Raw genomic sequence first — 20,741 nt, forward strand, 5'->3', positions numbered from 1 at the left:
GAGGCCCATTCATCTGGGCCCATCGAGCCCTGAACATCGGCCCGAATCCGCCAAGCTTCCGCAACGTTTCTGCGCTGAGAGATTCTCCGTCGCCGTCGTCTTCTTCGACCTCGGCTACAGCTTCCATCGCCATATTTGCAAGAGCCTCGGCAGCACACTCTCGCACTGGTAGCGGTAGGGTTTTGCAGATCGTTTCGCGTCTCCTCTCATCAGTTAGGAAAATGGCGCTGCTAAGGAGCGCGGCGAGGACTCCGCTCGGGAACGCCCTGTGCAAGCGGCTGCTGGGGGGCGGCGTCGTGGTCGACAGAGGGTTCGGCGCCGTCGCCGGCGTCGGCGTCGGCGCCGCGGAGCAGATGAATCTGATCCGGCAGCTGAGGGAGAGGACGAGCGCTCCGATAAAAGAGGTGAAGTCCGCTTTGGTCGATTGCCAGTGGGACATCGAGGCTGCCCAGAAGGAGCTCAGGAAGAGAGGGCAGGTGGTGGCGTCGAAGAAGTCCTCGCGGACCGCGGCGGAGGGTTTGCTGGCTCTCGCGCGGAGCGAGGGCAGGGCCGCCGTCATCGAGCTCAACTGCGAGACCGACTTTGTCGCTAGAAACGAGATCTTTCAGTATTTGGTAAATTTTCCACATTTTGATCATGGGGTACAGTTCTGCTCTGGTTGTGTATGCGTGAAGAGCATTCCATATGGGAGACAAAGCTTTGTCTTTCTTGGTTTGCTATCTCCTATATTGTGACTCGGTTTGTTCATAGCCATTAACTAATTCGTCACAGAAGAAGTAACTTGTTGCTCGTCAATGTGAATGAACTTCAGGCCTTGGCTTTGGCGAAGCAAGCTTTGCTGGTGGAAAATCCTTCTGACAAAGTTTCTGGGATCTATCACATGGGACCTGAGCACTTGGAGGTAAGAATTATGTATATTTGATCTTTGGCTTTGACTTCTGACAAAGTCTCTGTGCATGTAGATGTCGGTTGTCATCGTCCAACCCCATGCTTGAATTCTGTTCCCTTTTGAGATATGAATCACAAAGCAGTACATTTCACAAGCTCCTAGATCAATGAAAGTGCAAAATTGATTATTCACTGTGATTGGGGTAAACAGTCCTTTGAGAGATCAGCATGGCTTTAGATAATATATACAGGTATTAAATGTAGATTTTTCTTTGTCCAAGTAATGACAATGTTGTGTTTGGACAGGCAGTGTTTTCATATTTCGTTGTCTTTGAGATGATGTGGCTCGAGAAGTACCATGTGGCTGTGCTTGAACCTTATTGTGGCAATTCGATCTTGTTGCATTCCATAAATGCTCTATTTTATTTAGATAAGTCAAAAGCTCAATTTTCATGGGCCATAAGAGGAGTCTAACCTTTGCCGCTTCACCAGGGCTTGAAGTTAAAGCTCGAGCATCCAAAAATCAGTGGAGAAACAACTGTTCAGAATGCAATTACAGAAGTGGCTGCAATTATGGGAGAGAATGTAAAATTTAGAAGAGGTTATGCCATGTGTGCTTCTTCACACGGTGTTCTTTCCACATATCTTCATACCAGTCCCCAGCCAGGTAAGAAGCATTTGGATGCCTTCTTTTCTTCGTAAAAGATTGGAGATAAATGTGATAGAGACCATGCTTCTTTTCTTTACGTGCACTCATCATTGCATTCATATCTTGAAGCAAAATGTAGTTTCTCGATGGAGAGTTTCCGCATTGGATGGATTAAAAGGCCTTATGGTTGGATGCATGATCTTAATTAGGTTTAGGCCGTATTGCTGGAATTTTGTCTCTTGAAGTTGAAGACGAGAACTTACAACTTGATGCGCTCCAACAAGTTGGTTCAGAATTGGCAATGCATATTGTGGCTTCCAAGCCTTTGTTTTTGACTAAGGAACTTGTCGCATCTGGTGCATTAGAAAGCGAACGGGAAATCCTGAAATCTCAGGTAATCTTTCTTGTGCCTTTGTGAAAGTGATATTTATTGGATCCCACTCAAACATAAAGATAATTTGTTCATTCTGGTGCTTTTTCTTGGAAAACTGTTTACATGTTTTACCATTGACTGTTTGGTTCTTTGGGCTTGGCAAGGCATTCGTCTTAGTTCTTCGTGTCTAAACTAGCTATTTTGCCCAATTTTTCGGTGCCTCCAGGCAGAAACTTCAGGGAAATCTCAGATGGCCATAGACAAGATGGTTGAAGGTCGTCTACGCAAATACATGGAGGAAGTGGTACTTATGGAGCAAAAGTTTGTTGTGAATGATAGTATAAATGTGAAGGTATGTATTAAAGTTCTCCTGTAATTTAAGAGCACAAGAACATTCTCATGCGATTATAACCCGCAACCCTAGAAAAATGATTGCAAATCCCAAATAGAGTTCATTGGTTCTTCCATTTTTCAAATCACTGATATTTCAAATAGAGTTCATTCTATCACCGAATGATAGAATGATCAAACTATGCTATTTTTATCTTGGTCCATAAGCCAATTACCTTTTCTCTTTCTTGACGTATTTGTTTGAAAAAGTGGTTTGCCTTCCAAAAGATAACATGCTAGCTCTGGTGATTGACATAGGTGGAGATGGAAGTCAAGTACTAATAGTTTTGTGCCGAAGAAAGAATCCCAATTTAATTTTAGTGACTACCGAGTGAGCAAGGTGCTAGTGTAGGGTTATTCAACATGTATGGAAGTTTCGCTGGCTAAAAGATAAAATATATATGGAAAATTTATAAGGATACTCCTCCAGTAATTTTCAGCATCATCCTTTTGTTTGTGTTCTCTTGTGAACATTGTCTTCTAGTATATAACCTCTATATGGTGCTTTTCAGTTTATCTTGTTTACATCTGAGAAATCCAAAAAGGATGGACGCGGTTGCACTAATGAATTCGAACTTTACAATGCGGTTTGGAGGCTAGGCAGCAACGCGTTTCTTATTATCTGTATTTATATCTATCGAAAGTGACCTTCTGCTTGATTTGGTTTTGCAGACTTTGATAGGCAATCTGTCGAAGGAAGTGGGATCCTCAGTGAAGATTGGAAACTTTTTCAGAATGGAAGTTGGAGAAGGAATTCAGAGGTAGCTACTTTCACTTGTTAAGATAATGAGACTTTTAAAATTCAATGATAGCAGATGTCTCCAAATCTTTTGTCTCTTGGATGTTGTCATGCTTATGCGGTGTCATTTGGATGAGGTGATTGATCTCTCCTTGAGTCGTTGGATTTCTGCAAAAACGACATTTTGATATCAATAGTTGGACGATATTATTAAATCTTTCTCTTGGGTGGTCTGACCACAAGTCAAGGTTTTACTGTGATTGAACTTTGTTCTGTAAAAGTTGGTGCTATTATATCTTATAGTAGATGTTGGGAAATCATCAAGCCTTTGTTTCGTTAAACTTTGTTTATTCTGGAATGGAAGATTCCGAAGGACTTAGGCAGTATCCCTACTTGGTACTTAGATCATGTCCACAAATCTGGGAAAACCTCATTCTCGATTGGGCATTTGGTTACTTTGCTCTACTGCGGGAACCCAGCTTCATCGAGACTTAACAATTACCTGCTATATCATGTTATAGAGATACATCCATAAATGCAGAGAAAGAAGATCCAAATTCAATAAGGCAGATTGTTGCTATATGGGCATAGCAGATGTATTTTTTATACTTTTAACTGAAGTGTGATTCTTGACAGTCCGAATATTGCACTGATGTTGCTATCGTATGGTTAAATAAAGTTCTATTTTAGAAATCTGATGTCTGAGTAGTTGGCATCAGCCTGTTGTGACGAATTTGTACTACATTATGAACTTTTAGAACAAAGTACTTTAGGACCTCCATTGATGCCAAGAGAGTGTCCATTAAAAAATCAACTGAAGCAGTTATCTCCCAGTGTACTTCAAAAAAGTGCCTAGCAATAAGACTGCTATATGTTAGTATGGTAGCTTTTACAGCTCAACAGGCAACTTGATTGAGGTCCTGTGCTTACTTTAGGGGTTGAAATTGCAAGGGTTGATGGGTTGGGTGGTTGGACCAAATCTATCTTTGGTGTTGCGCATGTTCGTGTGCTTATTGGCGAGGCAATGGCTTTTCCGGTCTTTTTGACCCAGGTCGGGTGATGGTTTTCAATTAGCTTGTCCCATGCATAGAGAACTGCTTTGGGAATCAAGCCAAAAACAGGCTTTTGTGGAAGCATGTTCCTTTGAACATTTTCCACGGCTTTTTTATTTCAAATAGTATGTGTTATAATAGCATGAGATGGTGAGAGAAACCTTGGATAGCTATTATTTAGCTGAGAAATAAAGCTCGTGGGGCTGACTAGCTGTTGCTTGGTAGCACCTATAGTTCTGATGACTAACGTGCACAATTTATTTACAGCGTAAGTGTGCAGCCCAGCGTTGTTGCTTTGTAAATGCTCTCTCTCTCTCTCTCTCTCTCTCTCTCTCTCTCTCTCTCATGTATAATATGTTGCTGGCTGTAATCACAGGAATGAAGCATCGAGTGTACCTGAACCTGTGGCTCAAGCTGTGTAATACGGGGGAATGCTCTCAACAGAATCTAATGGATGCAACACGTCACTGCAAATTGAAGATCCTCAATTAGTTTCTTTCTGTGTGCAACGGGCATAATTATTTGAGAGGCAGAGCTTCACTGAAAAGGTTGTGTTGTGAGCTTTCCTCATTTTTCATTTACTACCATGAGATTTGTTAAAAATGCAGAGTAATAAAACGGTGTAGTAGATTCATAGTTGCTCCAATTCCATTTGTTTGGCTCTCTCAAGTGATTAAACAGCTGACTCCTGGAACTTTTTAACTAGAAATAGTAGCGGCATCTCCGAGTTCTGTCAAGGTTGATGAAGATTAATGAGTCGGGTCACTCTGATGCTGCCAATTTGCTCGTTTAGTGCGGATAACAGTTTAAAGTGGATGCAGGAGAAGATCATGAATGCGAGTCGGTTTATGTCATCTATCCTCTTGAATGCGACTCAGATGGCGATATCCCTTATCAATGAAAAACATGCCGGCTGAGAACTACCTTGTGGTTTTGCCAATTTAATGTCATTTGCGTGGTTAAAATGAAGCATTTGAGTTATCAGAACCATTGCCATTCATGCACTATGTCCTAATCACCGTGAACAAACCATGACCTGTGTCATCATGAACAATAATCAATCTTTCTCCATATGTGATTCTCTAGATACAGGGTACACCAAGTTCACCTCGACTCGATCTCGATCTCCTCTTGAATGCAAGAGCAAGTGTCAAGGCAGTGCCATTCAGAAGTGCAGTTTTTCAGTTCTTTACATGTCAAGGTTCCACATTGATCCCTCATTTAACATATTTTCACATGCGATTACAATATCACCGGGGGGCGGTGGTGACACAGAAGAGAAGTACTTAAAAAGCCCTAATGGAACTTGAGGTTGGTCAAAATGTTGTTGTTGACTGGGTCGGCCAAGTGGTCCAAGAGGTTTTGGTAAGGCCCGACACCGGTCACAGGGGCTTGGATGAAGAAGCCCAACATGGCCAACATTGCCAACCGCCCATTCTTCACCTCCTTCAGCTTCATATCCTTCATCGACTTCTCATCTTTGCCGAGCCCTAGAGGGTTGAAGAATGGCCCGCCAGGATATGCCGGGTCTCCGGAACCGCCCAAGCCCTTCTCGAGCCCTAGGAAGTATTGTTTGCCCATTGAGCCCGGATTGTACCAGTCTTGGAACCTCCTGTGCTCGGCGAAGCCCACGAGCGCCAACTCGAACACAAAGAGCGTGTAGGGGTCGGCCCAGTAGCTGTAAGTCCCGGCCGGTGGGATCACGCCGGTCTTGAACCACGGGAGGGCGGTTTCCGGTGGGATCAACCCTGCCTTTCCTAGAATCTCTGGTGCAAGCGCTCCGATAACACCCACCATGGCGCAGCGCCCGTTGAAGACCTCTCCATAGGCGAGCCACCTGGGCTCGATGAACCCTCCAGTGCCCTCGGGGTCGGAGAGACCCAACGGGTCGAAACCATAGTCACCAGGGAGGCTGCATCGTTTAAGAGAAATAAAGCGAGTGAGAAATTGGACCAAAACTGTGATGTTTAGACATTGGATCGTGCACGTCATGCAAAAGAGGGAAGTTTATCAAGGTAACTTCGACTATTTGGAAGAAATTTCTCATTTGGTGCTCTTAATAGGGGACCAAACACCTCCATCTCTAAAATAATTCCCCAATCGACTAAACTTCTAGAAACAATCTGATCTAGTTTCAGTTAAACTAAGAAAGATGCATGTAAAAGCAAGTATAAATGGAGCTTGGAATTACCTTCCGTCCAAGTATGAAAGGCTTTGCTTGGATGCAAACCACAATTGTCTATCTGCTCCCTCCTGAAAAGAACACGAAATATACACATCATCATCGGCAAAATTGGGAGTATCTGTGGTCTCAAGTTTGTAGAGGAAAAGCCATTTTTACTTAATCAGAACGGAACTAGGACGAGTGTCAGCAAGGTCGACACGACACCCTTTCAAAACACAAACCAACAGGGGTAATTTGTAAATGCATAGCCAATCGGATCGACCGTACTTCTAGTGAAAGGAAGCGAGACGGACCTTAACTGGCGGAGTCGAGGCAGCTCTGACGACGAAAGAGGCCTTCCTCGACGAAGCGACGGGCCTCGACCGCAGCAGATGCCTCGCCGACTCGACGGAGGAGGCAAGCGACGACGATACGAGGGCCTGCGCCGCCATTTTGCTCCCTTCCCCTTAGTTCTCTCCGGCGAACTGACGAGCTCGAGCAGGGGAGATGGCGAGAAGAGAAAGGAGAGATATCAATGTATAGGATGGCTTTAGTCAATTCACAGGCCAACTGAAATATACAGAGAGAGGCGAAGCAAGGGCACCACTCATGGGCGGCGGTGGGGCCGCGGAAAAATCCAGTCGAGCGGGGGGGAGGTGGCCAATGGCTTGGAGATCAGGTTGGGATCTGGCCGTCCAACGGGGACCGTCCACGTGGCGCCACGGCTCGGATAAGAGGATCAATTGCTGATATGGGGGTGGTTCCCAGATTCCAGATGGGCAGTTCCTGGACCGAGGGCCACTCGATTGGTCCGACGTGGCATTTGGTGTTTTGTGGTAATTTCACGGCCTCTCGAATTCTATATATATATATATATTTTCAATGGAAGTATGTAGGAAGATATGAGATGAGTCAACAATGTTTCGTACGTATGCTCCAGCAATGTAGAAAGATGGGTTTATCTATGAAATAATGACACAAAATAGTCCATAAACTTTAATTTAATATGCAATATAATTACCAAATTTTTAATTTAGTCAATATGATCCGCGAACTTTTAGCCCGACGTGAAATGCAATACTTGAACTTTTAATTTCTTTAACGTGGTTCATGAACTTTTGGTAAATATTCAAACTAGTCCCTAGAAAATATAAAACTATCCAATGTTATCGTTCCATCAATTTAAGTCAAAGGACAACATCGAATATTTTCTTATGATCTCGGGACTGAAAGTTCGAGAACCACACTGAACAAGATAAAAATTCTTGGACTAGATTACACATTAAATTAAAGTTTAGGAATACAAATTAAAAATTTTAGGGATCACAATGCTTATTGGGCCAAAATTTATAGATCGTTTGTGTCGTTTTCCCTTAATCTATTAATGGAATGAATCGAATTACTAAATTCGAAATTTATTTTTACCACAACTTCATCGACTCCCGTTGTCCTCCCTTTTCGTCCACGCATCTTGCATATCCTTTATGCTTCACTTCGCCCTTAAGTTTATTTTTGCCAATGGCTAGCTGATAGTAGCCTGAACAAACCCGAAAATCAAAATTCAAAAGACACGTCTCGAGGTTCTGCCCAGTTTGACTGGAACTTGAGCGAGGGCCGGTTCGGTCGGGCCAATCCCGGGTTTTCAAGCTCTTGATAGCTCCTGGATTTTGTTAGATTTTATTTTATTTTTTGTCGTTTCTCATCTTCGCCATCCCTAGTGCTGGAGAGGCCGACTTTTCAGTTTCCTCTCCTTTCCAAATCTACAATGTTAAATGGGCTGGGCTTCTCCCTACGAAGGGCCCAGAACGAACAGAGCGTCGTCAAACCCACTGGGCCACTGGATCGGCCCAACCAACGAGCCCCAGCCGCCGCCGCCGCCGCCGACGCCGACAGTCGTCAGCGGCTCTTCCTTCGCCCGGCCCGCACCCACGCACGCGCGCGCGCGGGGCCAAGAAAATGGCGCGCCGAAGCCGATGACGTGGCGCGGGATACACGGTAAACCCTTCACTTTTAGAGAGAGAAAAACAAAGAGAAAGATATTTTCGGAGAGAGAGAGCGCGACGAGAGGAAAAACCCTCAGCGAAATGATAAAAAGGCAAAAAAAAAAAAACAATAATAGATAAAACCTAAAACCCTACCTCTGCACGCTCGCAACCTCCCTCCCTCACTCCCTCCATCATCATCGTCCTTCGCCCTGCTTCTCCCGCAGAACTGCTCTCCCAGCTCGGTGAGCTGAAGCGGAAGCGGGAGCCATTGCGACCGAGCTCGCTCGGAGGCGGAAGGGACGAGTCGCCGCCGGAGCCGACACTCCCTCGCTGGTTGCCGACGCCGGTGGCCGGTGGCGATGCCGGTGGTGACGCCGAGGTGCGTTTATCTCTTCTTCTCCTCCTGCATGCGAATTTGACCCCGCCGGAGCGACGGCCGCGGGGCATTGAGCGGCGCAATGCGGTTTCCGATGCGCGAATCGCCGCTACTTCGGTGTACGGAGGCTCGTCGCAGTGTGGAAAGGGGACGAGGGAGGGAGAGGTTTTGCTGATGATTATAGCTTCTGAGTTTTTTTTTCTCTTTTTTTGTTCCTTCCTTTTTGTTTGGCGTCGCCAGATGATGGAGAGTCCGATCGGTTCGGCTTGAGAATTGTGCATATTCCGAGGGAACTATGGAGCTGAAGAGGAAAACTCCGCTTCAGCTTCAATCGCTGGAGAAATTCTACTCAGGTGCGCCGCTTTCGTTTCTCGCGCGTGTCTGTCTTTGGTAGCTGTTCTCGTCATTTCCACGGTTTCCCGTAAATGCGGCGAACAGCTGCCTCCAGCTGCCTCGAGGGTTTTATCAAATCCTCCCAGAGGGATTGTGGAATCCCCTCACTGTACGATTTCTAGAAATATTACTCTACGGTTGTTGCTGCCGCTGCATTCATTAAGGTTATGTTCTTTATTCCAGAGGACGAGTACCCGACGCAAAAGGCTATGAAAGGTTATGCTGCATCATTAGGATTGACATTCAAGCAAGTGCAGGGATGGTTCATGGAGAAGAGGAAGCGACGCAAGAGGAACGGCGAAGTACCCTTCAGTATTTCTGCTCAAGATAGTGCACAGTCAGCTGAGTCGTTGCCTTCGACTTGTGGACATCTAGCCTCTACTAATGCTAAGAGAAGGGAAAAGCCCATTTGTCTGCAGGATATGTTGTTCAGTCCTGATTACATTCTGAAGAAAGTGTTCCGCAAGGATGGTCCGGTTCTCGGTGTAGAATTCGATTCTCTTCCTACAGGGGCGTTTTTGCACGGTAAAGCTGGTTGTTGGAAAAAAAAAATTTGTTCACATTATTTCTTAAGGAATCTGTCAAGTGTTAATTCTTTTTTAGGTTTTACTTATTGGATGCACTACAATCTTTATTTATCTCGCTTCCTCGGGATTTTATTGTTAACAATCCTCCTATAGTGTTGTTTGTTTTTCCACACCAATCATTTGGGAGCAGCTTTTGCTCCTATTGTTTTGCTTGGTAGAGAATCTGACCAATGTAAAGCTTAGTCTCTGCTTTCAGTTGTTGGGCGTTATGTTATCAATTCCTTGGCTGACTAATTGCGCTAGACGGCGCATAATCAGTAAAGCAAACAATTTTTTGGCTTTCTTTTGTCGTCTTTTCAAAACCAAATTGCAATGGTGGCAATGGTAAAGTGGAGATTTTGATTTCTTTTGCTTCTGAAATAATATGGATTAGCAGAGAATGGTGCTTTTAATATATTACTTTGCTGTTATACGTTATTACCCCGGTGTCAGATGTGGATCCTATAGTTCTTTCTTAATGAATCTGTTGTATTTAGCTATAAAATACTTACATATTGCAGCTATTTTTCGCTATACTTTCTCTTTTGTGTTTCTGGCCTCACATATTTTGCCCTTTAGCTACATGAGTCATTCTATATCTGGATTGATTCACACTCTTATTTGATGTTTAGGCTCCCAAAATAAACTTTCTTGTGAACAGATTCACAGAGAACCAAACCAGAAAAAGGTATCTCTAGTAAACTCTAGTTGGTGATTTAATAAAAACTTCTGTGAGGGTTTAAAGTTTGATATCCATATTTTAGGTATCTAATGGAGAAATCATAGATGGCCAGGATGGCTTTAATAGTGGTCCAGTGAAAAGACATGGCATTGGCAAGGGCTTGATGACAACTTGGCGAGCAACCAATCCTGACGGTGGACATTTCCCTACTGGTGTGGATATTGATAGAGGAGCTGGTGCTATATCACACTTGTCAACTTCTAAATTAAAAAAGAAGACATGTCAAAGCAAAATCAAGCGTCAACAAACGCTTGCAATGGCAAGTTATCCAATATACATACTGTATTATTGAATATTTAATTTTGGATTATACCTTTCATCTTTTTTTGTCATATTATTGAGGTAGTGGACACTGTGAGGAAAAAGTAGTCTTACTTTGAGGTGTCTTTCAGATACAGAGGAAGTTAAAGGAGAAGTTATCAATAAAAAAGAAGCCTTTGATGAGGAAGAAAGAGGTGAACTGGGTTATGAATTGTAATGGTGCTGAGTTCTGCAACTGTAGTACACTTCTAACGATGCTATTTTCATCCAGAAACTGTTAAATCAGAATTCAATCCCGAAGGGAACCCGCAAGGAAAAATGCGACCTTGCTTTGGAAGGGGGAATTACCCAAGAACTCCTTGATAAATTTACAATGCTAGTGGATGATGAAGAAATGGAGATGAGAGAGTTACAAGCAGGGCCGAAACCTCTCTGCTGTTCAGATCATTTTACTTCCAATGGATCACATGGTTGTTCCCTCTGTAAAGGTGAGTTTTTTACCTCATTATCCAGTATTTCAGTTATTTCTGTCTGAGTTACAATGTACAGCAAAGTTACATTCGGTTTTGGTGTTTCCAGATGTTTTAGCAAAGTTTCCTCCAATATCTGTAAAGATGAAGCAGCCCTTCTGTATGCAGCCTTGGGATTCTTTGGAGATGGTCAAGAAACTCTTTAAGGTACATAAAAGTTCTTGATTGATGTTTTTTTCTTTTCATTTTCTGTGAATGGATGAGTTATTACCTATCAAGGAAATAGTTCCTAGAAATCATTAAGAACTCTTGATAAGTAAGCTGGAGAACTTAATTTTGCAAAACCTTGTCAGACAGGAACGTCATACAATCCTTAATCACTGCTTGCATCCAATAGGGCCTACACTCGTACTAAATTTTATATGCTCACTGTATGCTGGGAAGTGTACTTCATTTTCTCCTTGTAAATATGTTATCTTTATTTGTATAAGAAAAGGTTTTGGCTTCTTTATTGTGGACTCTAAGGTGATTTCTTCCCAGAATCGACGCTTCTCTGAATGGCAATTTTTGTGTGGTAGATTGACATTGTGTCTCATTTACCTATTACACGTGTAATTGATAAGTCATGACATACTGAAGTTCTTTGACTAGACTGTAGATTGCTCAGTTTCTGGATTAAAAAGAAGAAGAAATTCATCTTTATGATTTGTGTCTTTGCAGGCCATCCACTTTCTTTATACTTTTGCTGCAATGCTTGATATCAACTCTTTTACTCTTGATGAGTTTGCTCAAGCATTTCATGACAAGGTAATCTTCCATTCCTACTGTTGTTGCTGTTTAGCAAAATTCCTGCTTATCTGCTTAACTTTTGCTGTTCATCAGTGTTGCTGACATTTGTCCATTTTGATTTGTTTGTATATTTTGTTCAAGGATTCCTTGTTACTTGGAAAGATTCATGTGGCCCTCTTGAAGCTTCTTCTCTTTGACGTTGAAACGGAGCTTACGAGGGGGTCCTTTCATCACTTGAGCAAATCTTGCAAGTTATTGGCATTACTACACTCGGTGAGTCACAATTTTCGGAATGTCTATGATAAGTACCAGTAGGAAAGTACTTGGTTTTTATTTTTTTGCCCTGTTACAGTACAGAACCAACCCTTTACAGTTTAGTGCTTTCTCAATGCTTCCATTCCCCTAAGAATGAACACAAATGAAATGACAGGGTAAGCACATAAACCACATAGCGAGGATCGAGGCTATTGGTTAGCTTGCACTACTATGCTGAAAACATAAAGAAGAAATGGTCCGTTGCGCTTAAGATGATTTAGCCATATGAGATACTTTAATGGATGGGTGAGTATTCAATGAAATTGGGAATACATTGAATATAGGGACAATGACACAAATGGTCCCTAAACTTTGGCCCAATGTTCAATGTGGTCCATGAACTGTAATTAATGTGCAAAGTGGTCCCTGAACTTTCGATTTGTTCAATGTGGTCCCTGAACTTTTGGTACATATTCAATTGAGTTCCTAGACTATACGAAATGTTTAATATTGTTCCCGAACTTAAATTAATGGAAGGACAACATTGAAAATTTTAATATAATTCAGGGACTAAGTTGAGCATGTACCAAAAGTCCAAGGACTACATTGAACATATCGAAATTTTAGGGACCACATTGCATATTGGGCTAAAGTTCAAGGGCCACATTGAGCAAATTAAAAGCTCATAGACCATATTGCACATTTGGCTAAGGTTCAGGGACCATATTGCACATTTGGCTAAAGTTCAGGGACCATTTGTGTCATTATTCCTTGAATATGTATGGGATTGTATTGATCTTTCCCAGCTCAAGGATGAGACAAGCAAGACTCATTTCAGGTCGTATCTAGGACAAAAATGACTACATCAAAGATTCTTTAATGAGAAGGTACGACTTTTTAGCTAAGTGTTCATGACAAAACCAGTGAGATGTAAGAAATATAAGTAGATGCCACTAGCAAGCATCTTAACAATAGGAACCTAAGGAGGATATTTATTAGGGATAGTGCTATAGCATAGAAGGATCCACGTGGCAACTACATTTAGCGAAAAAAGGCCTAGAGTCTATTCCCCCTGTTTCTAGTTTGTGCTTTTGGCTTTCTCCAACTTACAATATGGTATGAAAAATGATTCGCAAATTTACCCGTTTCGGTGGAAAGGAACTGAGATGCTGCTGAGCATCATGTTGATTTTCACTTTGACCATTTTTTGTCTCACACCGGACATTGTTCAAAAGTTTGAAGCTGACGTCAATGTGAGATGTACTACATTTTCCTAAGTATGTATTGTTGGAGGGAGAAAATTAATGGAGAGCTTTTTGTGGAAGTCTATAGAAACATGTGTAGAGTCTTGAAAAGTTTCCGTCCACAGTGTTGCCTTTGAGATCTCATCATTTTATTGAATGCTTGACGAATGTCATCTTTAGACATATTGCTCTTCACCATGGAGATATGAAAGTTCTATGAGATATCATTCTGATTAATTTCTCACTTTTGTTCCTTTGCGTGAGAATCACTTTGCTGGTTAATAAAATTACTCGTTATGGTTGATTCCTCTTTTTCCTCTTGATGGATTGTGGGGAGGAAATAGTAAACTTTGCACTTATGATGGCACCATGTAGGTTGAGAGCCAAGATATCATTGTCGATTTCTGGAAAAAGTCCTTGAACCCATTGACATGGCCGGAAATACTTCGTCAAGTATTGGTTGCAGCAGGTTTTGGATCAAAGAAAGGCGCATCACACAGAGAAGCTGTTAGCGAGGTATGCTCATTCTAAGCATTTCTACTCCTTTCAAATGGTTATCACTTCTCATTAGTTTACTTTCCTCAAATTTTCCTCAGATTGATTTTGTGAGAGTTTTAGAAATTAGGAGTGAAGTAGAGAAAGGCAAAAGTGTAGAAAAACTAGTTAGCATAACAGAGATTGAATCATGCCAAAAGTTCCTGCTATAGATCTCCAAAATCGAGTGACATGGCTCAAACTTAACTTCCACATTAAGGACAGGTGAATCTTTTGAATTATCCTCTGAGAAATGAAATTATGACAAAGTGGTTTAGAAAGGTAAAAGCTGATAGGAAATGATTTGACAGTTCCAATTAGAACTCATTTAAAACTTAACTTCCACATTAAGGACAGGTGAATCTTTTGTTCCATTGTTTCATAGTGTTCATGGATGACAATATTGTTATATATGACACCTTTTCAATCGGTTCTCTAGGAAATGAGCCTTATGATGAAGTATGGGATGCGTCCTGGAACTTTGAAGGGAGAGTTATTTAGGCTTTTGTCAGAGCAAGGTAATAATGGCCTGAAAGTTTCTGAAATGGCAAGGGCTTCACAGGTAATTTTATATGAATGGAGTTTGCAATTCATAAAGGTGAAAAGCCACCTTGTATATTGCACTTATATTGATGGTTTCTTTGTCAAAAAAGGTTATGGGATTGAACATCTCCAGCAATAGGGAGGAACTGGAAAACGCTATATGCTCCATGCTTTCAAGTGATATTACTTTGTTTGAAAAGATCTCATCTTCCACCTATCGTCTACGGATAAACTTTGCCTCAAAGGATGCTGAGCATCTTCAGTCTGATACAGATGACTCTGGAAGTGTTGAGAATCTCGATGATGATACGTGTAGCAGTGGTGATGATACTGAGTGTGACTCAGGAGATCTTACTGTTAGAAAATTCAAGCGTGCAAATAGTCACAAAAGTAAAAATAGCATGGTAATAGTAGATACAGAGATTGATGAGAGCCATCCTGGAGAAGTATGGTTGTTAGGACTGATGGAAGGTGAATATTCCGACTTAAGTATTGAAGAAAAGTTGAATGCTTTAGTGGCCTTGATTGATCTTGTTCGTGCTGGATCCACCATTCTTATGGAGGTATCTCGTGATCCATGGTTTTTCATCTATTTGTTTGCTTCTATGCCTCTTTTCATACCTAGTTGTCCGTTAGTTTTGGTAATTCCCAAGAAGATTTCTTTGTTTTGCTCAATCTTTGTTAGTCAAGATTAAAGATCATTTCAAATTTAAATTCAAATAAATTTTATACAACAAAATCATAATTTGTCAAATTAAAGCTTCTCTTTCTTAGGACATTTTCCATTTCAGGTCAATTCCTGCATTTGTGCCCTTTGAGCACGAGAATTCTCTTAAGCATTAGAGTCATGTGGTCTACAAGTACTTGCTATTGCAAGTTCCATATAAGACCACAATACTTTTTCTTTTTTCTAATGTAAATCCTTGATAATCTGATTTATCTTTGTCCTTGAAGAAATGCAAATTTGTTCTTGATGCCATTAGGCAGCATCAAGTTGATGCTGGATAGGTGGATCTTGAGGAAGATTCTATTTGCGGTTCAGATGCCATTTTAGGTTGCATCAAGTTGATACTGTACTCATGGATTGTTTGATTTTGTAGTGTCTTTGTTGTTTGGTAGAGGTGCTTACTGTTTACTTTTTAGCCTGAGCAGAATTCATCACAAGTATGCACCGAAACTGTTCCGAGCTCCATCTATACTGGTTCTGGAGCAAAAATCAAGAGAACATCATCAAATCAGCAAAACTTGTTAGGGTCATCCTGGGTGCATCATGAACAAAGGCATGGCCTTAATTCATCAGCGGAGATTCAACCCATCGATTCTTCAGCATTACTGTCAAAATCGCATGTTAAGCAGATATCTTCTGGCAAATCAACAGAAGCAAAAGATGTGGAAATAGTTGATTATCCACACGCAATGCAATCTGTGTATCTGGGATCAGATCGTCGGTACAATAGGTACTGGCTTTTCCTGGGTCCGTGCAATTCTTGTGATCCGGGACATAGGAGTGTTTATTTCGAGTCTTCTGAAGATGGGCACTGGGAGATCATCGATACCAAAGAGGTGAGTTCGGTGCTTGTCTTTTTGTGTTAAATATAGTTTCTTGTTATTGTCCCGTAGCTTGAACTTTATGACTGAATTCTTCTTCATCAATTTGTTTTGGTTATACATGACGCAGGCTTTCTGCTCCTTATTGTCGGTTTTAGATGATAGGGGTGCTCGGGAAGCACTTCTTATTGAATCTTTGGAGAAACGGAAGGCTTTTATCTTCCAAGCAATGTCAAGCTGTATGGTGAGTCAAGCTGATGGTAGATCGTGGATCCTATCTGATATGACTGAGCTTGATTCTGTCAGGGAAGAAAGTTCTTCTCCTATTTCTGATGTGGACAATGGCACAAGCCTGATTACAAGTGGAGATTCTTTTCCTTCATCTGGTGCTATAACCATTGAAGTTGGAACAAAGGGGGAGGAACTAAAGCAAAGTTGGAGCCGCCTCAAAGCATTTGATTCATGGATGTGGAATTTTTTCTACTTAGCACTGAATGCTGTAAGGCATAGAAGAAAATCTTATCATGATTCACTTAATAGATGTGAGAGATGTCATGATTTGTATTGGCGAGATGAGAAACACTGTAAGATTTGCCACACAACGTTTGAGCTGGATTTTGATTTGGAAGAAAGATATGCAATCCATGCAGCCACTTGTAGGGAAAAGGAGGAGACTGATACGTTCCCAAAGCACAGAGTTCTATCATCACAGTTGCAGTCTCTGAAAGCTGCAATTCATGCTATAGAGGTGAGTAGTTATGTTGAGTTTGTTTGACATTTCCACTGCAGCCCACGTGTTTTTACTCTAGAGACTGCCTTGAATTCTTGTTGTCTATATGGATAGATGCTTCTAGTGTATAATTGCAAAATGCTTTGAATGTGTGATATTTCTGCTTGTTATATTGTCAACCATAGTTTGGTGTGCATCTGGGTTTGTTGAAAATCAAAAAGTTAGATGGTGGATAGATAGTCAAGCAAAGAAAAGGTTACTTTCTGGAGGCACCATTATATTCTGCCTGGGAATTATCAGAAAGACAACGAAAGCACTAGTCCAGCGTGTTTGAATGAGCTGCTTCTGATACTTTTGCCTATGTTTGGTCGGTGTCTTTTACGTATTGGATTGAATAAGTTAATATTTCTGGCTGATTCTTAAGATTGGTACCTTCTAGTGGTTTGGTCTTTCCATGGTGGACAAATTGTTTGTGATTGTTACTCTATACACGGATAAGACGGAAACGCAGTATGTTCCTAGAGTAGGCAGTGCTTCTGTTTCATCACTTCTCTCCTGTTGACCAATTAAAGACCAGAGGAAGGTCGTTTGTAAAGCTGATTGACTCTATGGTTGAGGTGTTATCTACTTGGACCCCTTGAGAGAGTATGTTTTATGCTATTATATTCCCACATAGCTGACTAAATGGGAATTTCCATGTTATTGCAGTCAGCAATGCCTAAAGATGCACTTATTGGTGCTTGGACCAAGTCTGCCCACAGGCTTTGGGTAAAGAGACTCAGACGAACCTCCTCTTTGGCAGAGCTTTTGCAGGTTTAATTTAGTGTATCTATTGGAAACCTTATATGGGTTGGTTTTAAAAGTTTGTTTGCCTCATCCGTCTAAGATTGTTCAAAATCTAATTTACATGCCTATTTATTTTTATGATCTTCCAGGTCCTCGCAGATTTTGTCAGCGCCATTAATAGGGATTGGTTGCGCCGATGCGACACTGTGCCTGGTTACAATTTATCTGGGGAAGAAATAGTTGCATATTTTCCTACTCTTCCTCATACTACATCTGCAGTTGCGCTCTGGTTGGTCAAAATGGATATGCTAGTAGCTCCGTACTTGGAAACTTTACGGTCTAATAAGAATCATTAGTTAGTTGGATTTGTCGTAAAGGTATCATTCTCTTGTCGATGCATTTCTTTGTATATCGGAGCTGTGTTCTCAATAGTCTTATTTATGGTGTAAATTGTAATTGACCTCTACTACTCAATAGGCGGTGACGTTTGGCACAAAGAGGTGAGCATTCCTACTCTTGATCTAGCAAGGAGTGTTGAATGTGAGGTACTCGAAGATTGCATATTTTCACCAAGGTCCAGGGAGGATTGTGCCATTACTTATGGAAAGAGCAGAAGATCCGAATAATTCGTACCGCGGGATGTTGCTAGGGCACCAGATAGGAGCGGGAGGGCAGCATAAGAAAGCACTTTTTTACATCCATTTATGTTATGGAGGCATTCTGAGGGAACCATTTGTTACTGAATGATGTTGTAAAGCACGAGGCTTTTGAAAAGTTTGAGCTCTGGGAATAGTCACTATACCAGTGGCCTGCGCCTTTTGGCAACACTACCTTTGCTCCTCATTTCTGGAAAAAAAAGAAAGAAATAGTGCACGGCCTTCTCCGGCGAATCTTTATTGGAGAAATGAAGTTTTGTCCGATGTAAATTGTTTGACTAGGCCAATGAAATAAAATTTTAAAGGGTTATGCAGCAGACTGTCAAAGAAGCACACATTTAGTTTCATTTTCGTTACATGGTAGGTAGCCTATTCTTTGTTTCTGTTCAGATTCTTCTCTTGTATTACTTTTGTTGGGGCCAGATGTTCTATTCTGCTTTAATGGCATTTGGGGTCTGTTGCACTCTATTTACCTTCGGCCGTGGTCCCTGAATTCTTTTGAAGGATAAGCATTTATTCCTGCTGACACTGGTAGTTATCTCCAGAAGAAGGGTGAGTCTGATGTGCGGGGCAGTCGGCATGTCGAGATTTACGTTTCTGTTTTAGAATAATGGGTTGGACGAATTCAGACTTGGAGAACCAAAAGGAATATGTCCTCCGTCGGGATACGATCTTGAGATGGGTCGCCAAAGAGATTCCCTTTTATCTGACTTCGCTGTAATCTTCGACTGTCTAACGGTCTTCAAGCATTAACAGAGATTGAAACTGGAAGAACAGAGGTAAAATCTTAGGGGACTTGCTACAGACCCCAGATCCTCCAGAGGTAAAAAAGTAATTGCATCGAATGTTTGCAGGTTGTCATTCCGCAAGTTCTCCGTGGCCACTCCCCTAACCATATTTGAGCAGAATGCAGTTGGGAGTCTTTCCTATTCAAGGAGGGTGTTTGGACAAAGCAGCCAGGTCCAACTAATTTGGTAAGAATTACTTTCAGTTGTATGTAGACTTAGGCGACCCATTTCGCACCGAACGTCGGGGTTTCACCCGAGCTCGAAAAGCAAGGCCTACATTTTCGTTCATGGGCCGACGTTAGTCCACTGGGGCTCGTCCATTGTTCCGATATACTCCCATCGCCTTGTAAGCTGGCATTCATGCAATCATAACTACCAGTACCAATGTACCAAAAGATACCGAACTTCCCAGCTCTTCCTTGTATTTTCCTAGGCTGTGCCAAACACTCCAACGTCCGAACTTCAATAAGGCTGTGCTTAATTCTCAACTAAGTTTTCCCTAAGCCAGTAGCAAAGTACAGAACCACGACTGCTGACGCAAATCACAGAGAAAACAGTCACAGGTATAGATCAGCGTGTCCATCCTGGAGATTTCCTTTTCAATTTCATCAGTCCATTTTGCACTGTGGACGAGTTCGCTTGGAAAGACCACGAGACAGCAACAAAACTCTCTACTTAGCCAAAGCAACTTTGGTTTCTCTCATCAATAATAAAACGATTACAATCAATAAAACAACATTTAGGAATAACACGGAGATACAAAACATTGGTGATTAACCGGGCGGAGAAAATGCCAGAAGACAATTCGAAAGAACAGCATCACGTTGCATGATTATTTATTTGAGCCACCATAACGGACATTCCACCTGATCACCTGAACTTACTTGATCGCTTCGAGGCACCTAAGCCGTTAAGAAAAATCTAGGAAGAGCCGCAAGTCTATTTCCCACATAGGATTTGGAAAAAGGAATGCCAATTATTGAATTGTTGTTTTATCTGAGAGATTCTAAATCACATCAAAGTGCTCAATCAACACCCAAGAGGAAAACTTCTACAGTTAAGACTTTGAGATTGACATACCCTTTGAGAAGCCTCGAGGTCCTCCTAGAGGTGATATGGTGCGAGATCAATTTTAAGTTGCCGCTTCCCTTTGCTTGCCCTCTTTGAAAGATCAAAAGAAAGCTCCAGTCATAATTCAATACCATGTTGTCCACTCATAAGATGATCCAAAGCAATTTTAAGCAAGCTCATATTTTACATTTTACATCAATGATTTCTGAGGACAAATAACAGAACTTTTACAACGAACAATAACCAGTTTTCAGTTACTGCAGATTATAATCATTTACAGCATTCAGCACAAGCAGTAATATCATTAAGATCTGTGGAAGTAAAAAATTGGCATTTTCAATTGCCAATGCCTTTCTTCTGGGTTTTTTAGCAGCGGAAATTTCCTCTGGATCAACCATGTTTTTAGACTGGTAATTAAACTTAAAGTTTTCTCTACAATTAAAAATTTTAGGGATCCTGATGCTTATTGGGCCAAAATTTATAGATCGTTTGTGTCGTTTTCCCTTAATCTATTAATGGAATGAATCGAATTACTAAATTCGAAATTTATTTTTACCACAACTTCATCGACTCCCGTTGTCCTCCCTTTTCGTCCACGCATCTTGCATATCCTTTATGCTTCACTTCGCCCTTAAGCTTATTTTTGCCGATGGCTAGCTGGTAGTAGCCTGAACAAACCCGAAAATCAAAATTCAAAAGACATGTCTCGAGGTTCTGCCCAGTTTGACTGGAACTTGAGCGAGGGCCGG

At 41.6% G+C, this 20,741-nt stretch overlaps 3 protein-coding genes and 1 long non-coding RNA gene across 5 annotated transcripts; 2 read left to right on the plus strand and 2 right to left on the minus strand.

The window, feature by feature from the left end:
- The first annotated feature begins 90 nt into the window (after window positions 1-90).
- On the plus strand, window positions 91-4,737 carry LOC115688899 (elongation factor Ts, mitochondrial). The gene is made up of 7 exons (XM_030614848.2): window positions 91-614; window positions 812-901; window positions 1,381-1,555; window positions 1,747-1,931; window positions 2,137-2,262; window positions 2,973-3,061; window positions 4,468-4,737. Exons 1-7 carry the CDS (start codon window positions 222-224, stop codon window positions 4,511-4,513), a joined length of 1,104 nt encoding a protein of 367 aa, XP_030470708.2. The 5' UTR covers window positions 91-221; the 3' UTR covers window positions 4,514-4,737.
- A 401-nt stretch (window positions 4,738-5,138) lies between these two features.
- LOC115688901 (photosystem I chlorophyll a/b-binding protein 3-1, chloroplastic) lies at window positions 5,139-6,809 on the minus strand. Its single transcript, XM_030614853.2, has 3 exons — window positions 6,570-6,809; window positions 6,283-6,344; window positions 5,139-6,003 (listed from the first exon to the last, which is right to left on the minus strand). Exons 1-3 carry the CDS (start codon window positions 6,705-6,707, stop codon window positions 5,388-5,390), a joined length of 816 nt encoding a protein of 271 aa, XP_030470713.1. The 5' UTR covers window positions 6,708-6,809; the 3' UTR covers window positions 5,139-5,387.
- Window positions 6,810-8,440: 1,631 nt separating this feature from the next.
- Window positions 8,441-18,450, plus strand: LOC115688896 (homeobox-DDT domain protein RLT3). Of its 2 annotated transcripts, none has more exons than XM_056315254.1 (18): window positions 8,441-8,619; window positions 8,857-8,969; window positions 9,193-9,534; window positions 10,208-10,263; window positions 10,340-10,576; window positions 10,710-10,772; window positions 10,850-11,066; window positions 11,158-11,255; window positions 11,769-11,855; window positions 11,979-12,110; window positions 13,712-13,852; window positions 14,310-14,432; window positions 14,524-14,976; window positions 15,566-15,976; window positions 16,092-16,709; window positions 17,400-17,504; window positions 17,627-17,854; window positions 17,955-18,450. In XM_056315254.1, the coding sequence occupies exons 2-17, from the start codon at window positions 8,912-8,914 to the stop codon at window positions 17,831-17,833; spliced, it is 3,348 nt and encodes a 1,115-aa protein (XP_056171229.1). In that variant the 5' UTR covers window positions 8,441-8,619; window positions 8,857-8,911; the 3' UTR covers window positions 17,834-17,854; window positions 17,955-18,450. The 2 variants fall into 2 exon arrangements, with proteins under 2 accessions (XP_056171229.1, XP_030470703.2); XM_030614843.2 differs by having other exon boundaries at window positions 8,445-8,619; window positions 15,557-15,976.
- A 1,146-nt stretch (window positions 18,451-19,596) lies between these two features.
- On the minus strand, window positions 19,597-20,390 carry LOC130139058 (uncharacterized). Its single transcript, XR_008817310.1, has 2 exons — window positions 20,002-20,390; window positions 19,597-19,927 (listed from the first exon to the last, which is right to left on the minus strand). It is a non-coding gene; the product is annotated as an uncharacterized LOC130139058 (long non-coding RNA).
- Window positions 20,391-20,741: the final 351 nt, after the last annotated feature.

Source organism: Syzygium oleosum, unplaced genomic scaffold (genome assembly GCF_021117445.2).
Source record: "Syzygium oleosum isolate NSW1041296 unplaced genomic scaffold, Sole_v2.1 Sole_v2.10, whole genome shotgun sequence".
Classification (NCBI taxonomy): domain Eukaryota; kingdom Viridiplantae; phylum Streptophyta; class Magnoliopsida; order Myrtales; family Myrtaceae; genus Syzygium; species Syzygium oleosum.

Coding starts and splice junctions, on each gene's coding strand:
- LOC115688901 (XM_030614853.2), bottom strand. CDS start 6,707: ATGGCGGCGCAGGCCCTCGTATCGTCGTCGCTTGCCTCCTCCGTCGAG. Junction 6,345..6,569: donor CCTCGACTCCGCCAGTTAAG/GTCCGTCTCGCT, acceptor TGTTCTTTTCAG/GAGGGAGCAGATAGACAATT. Junction 6,004..6,282: donor CTTTCATACTTGGACGGAAG/GTAATTCCAAGC, acceptor TAAACGATGCAG/CCTCCCTGGTGACTATGGTT.
- LOC115688899 (XM_030614848.2), top strand. CDS start 222: ATGGCGCTGCTAAGGAGCGCGGCGAGGACTCCGCTCGGGAACGCCCTG. Junction 1,556..1,746: donor TCATACCAGTCCCCAGCCAG/GTAAGAAGCATT, acceptor GATCTTAATTAG/GTTTAGGCCGTATTGCTGGA. Junction 3,062..4,467: donor GTTGGAGAAGGAATTCAGAG/GTAGCTACTTTC, acceptor CTGTAATCACAG/GAATGAAGCATCGAGTGTAC.
- LOC115688896 (XM_030614843.2), top strand. CDS start 8,912: ATGGAGCTGAAGAGGAAAACTCCGCTTCAGCTTCAATCGCTGGAGAAA. Junction 11,067..11,157: donor TGGTTGTTCCCTCTGTAAAG/GTGAGTTTTTTA, acceptor TGGTGTTTCCAG/ATGTTTTAGCAAAGTTTCCT. Junction 15,977..16,091: donor AGATCATCGATACCAAAGAG/GTGAGTTCGGTG, acceptor TACATGACGCAG/GCTTTCTGCTCCTTATTGTC.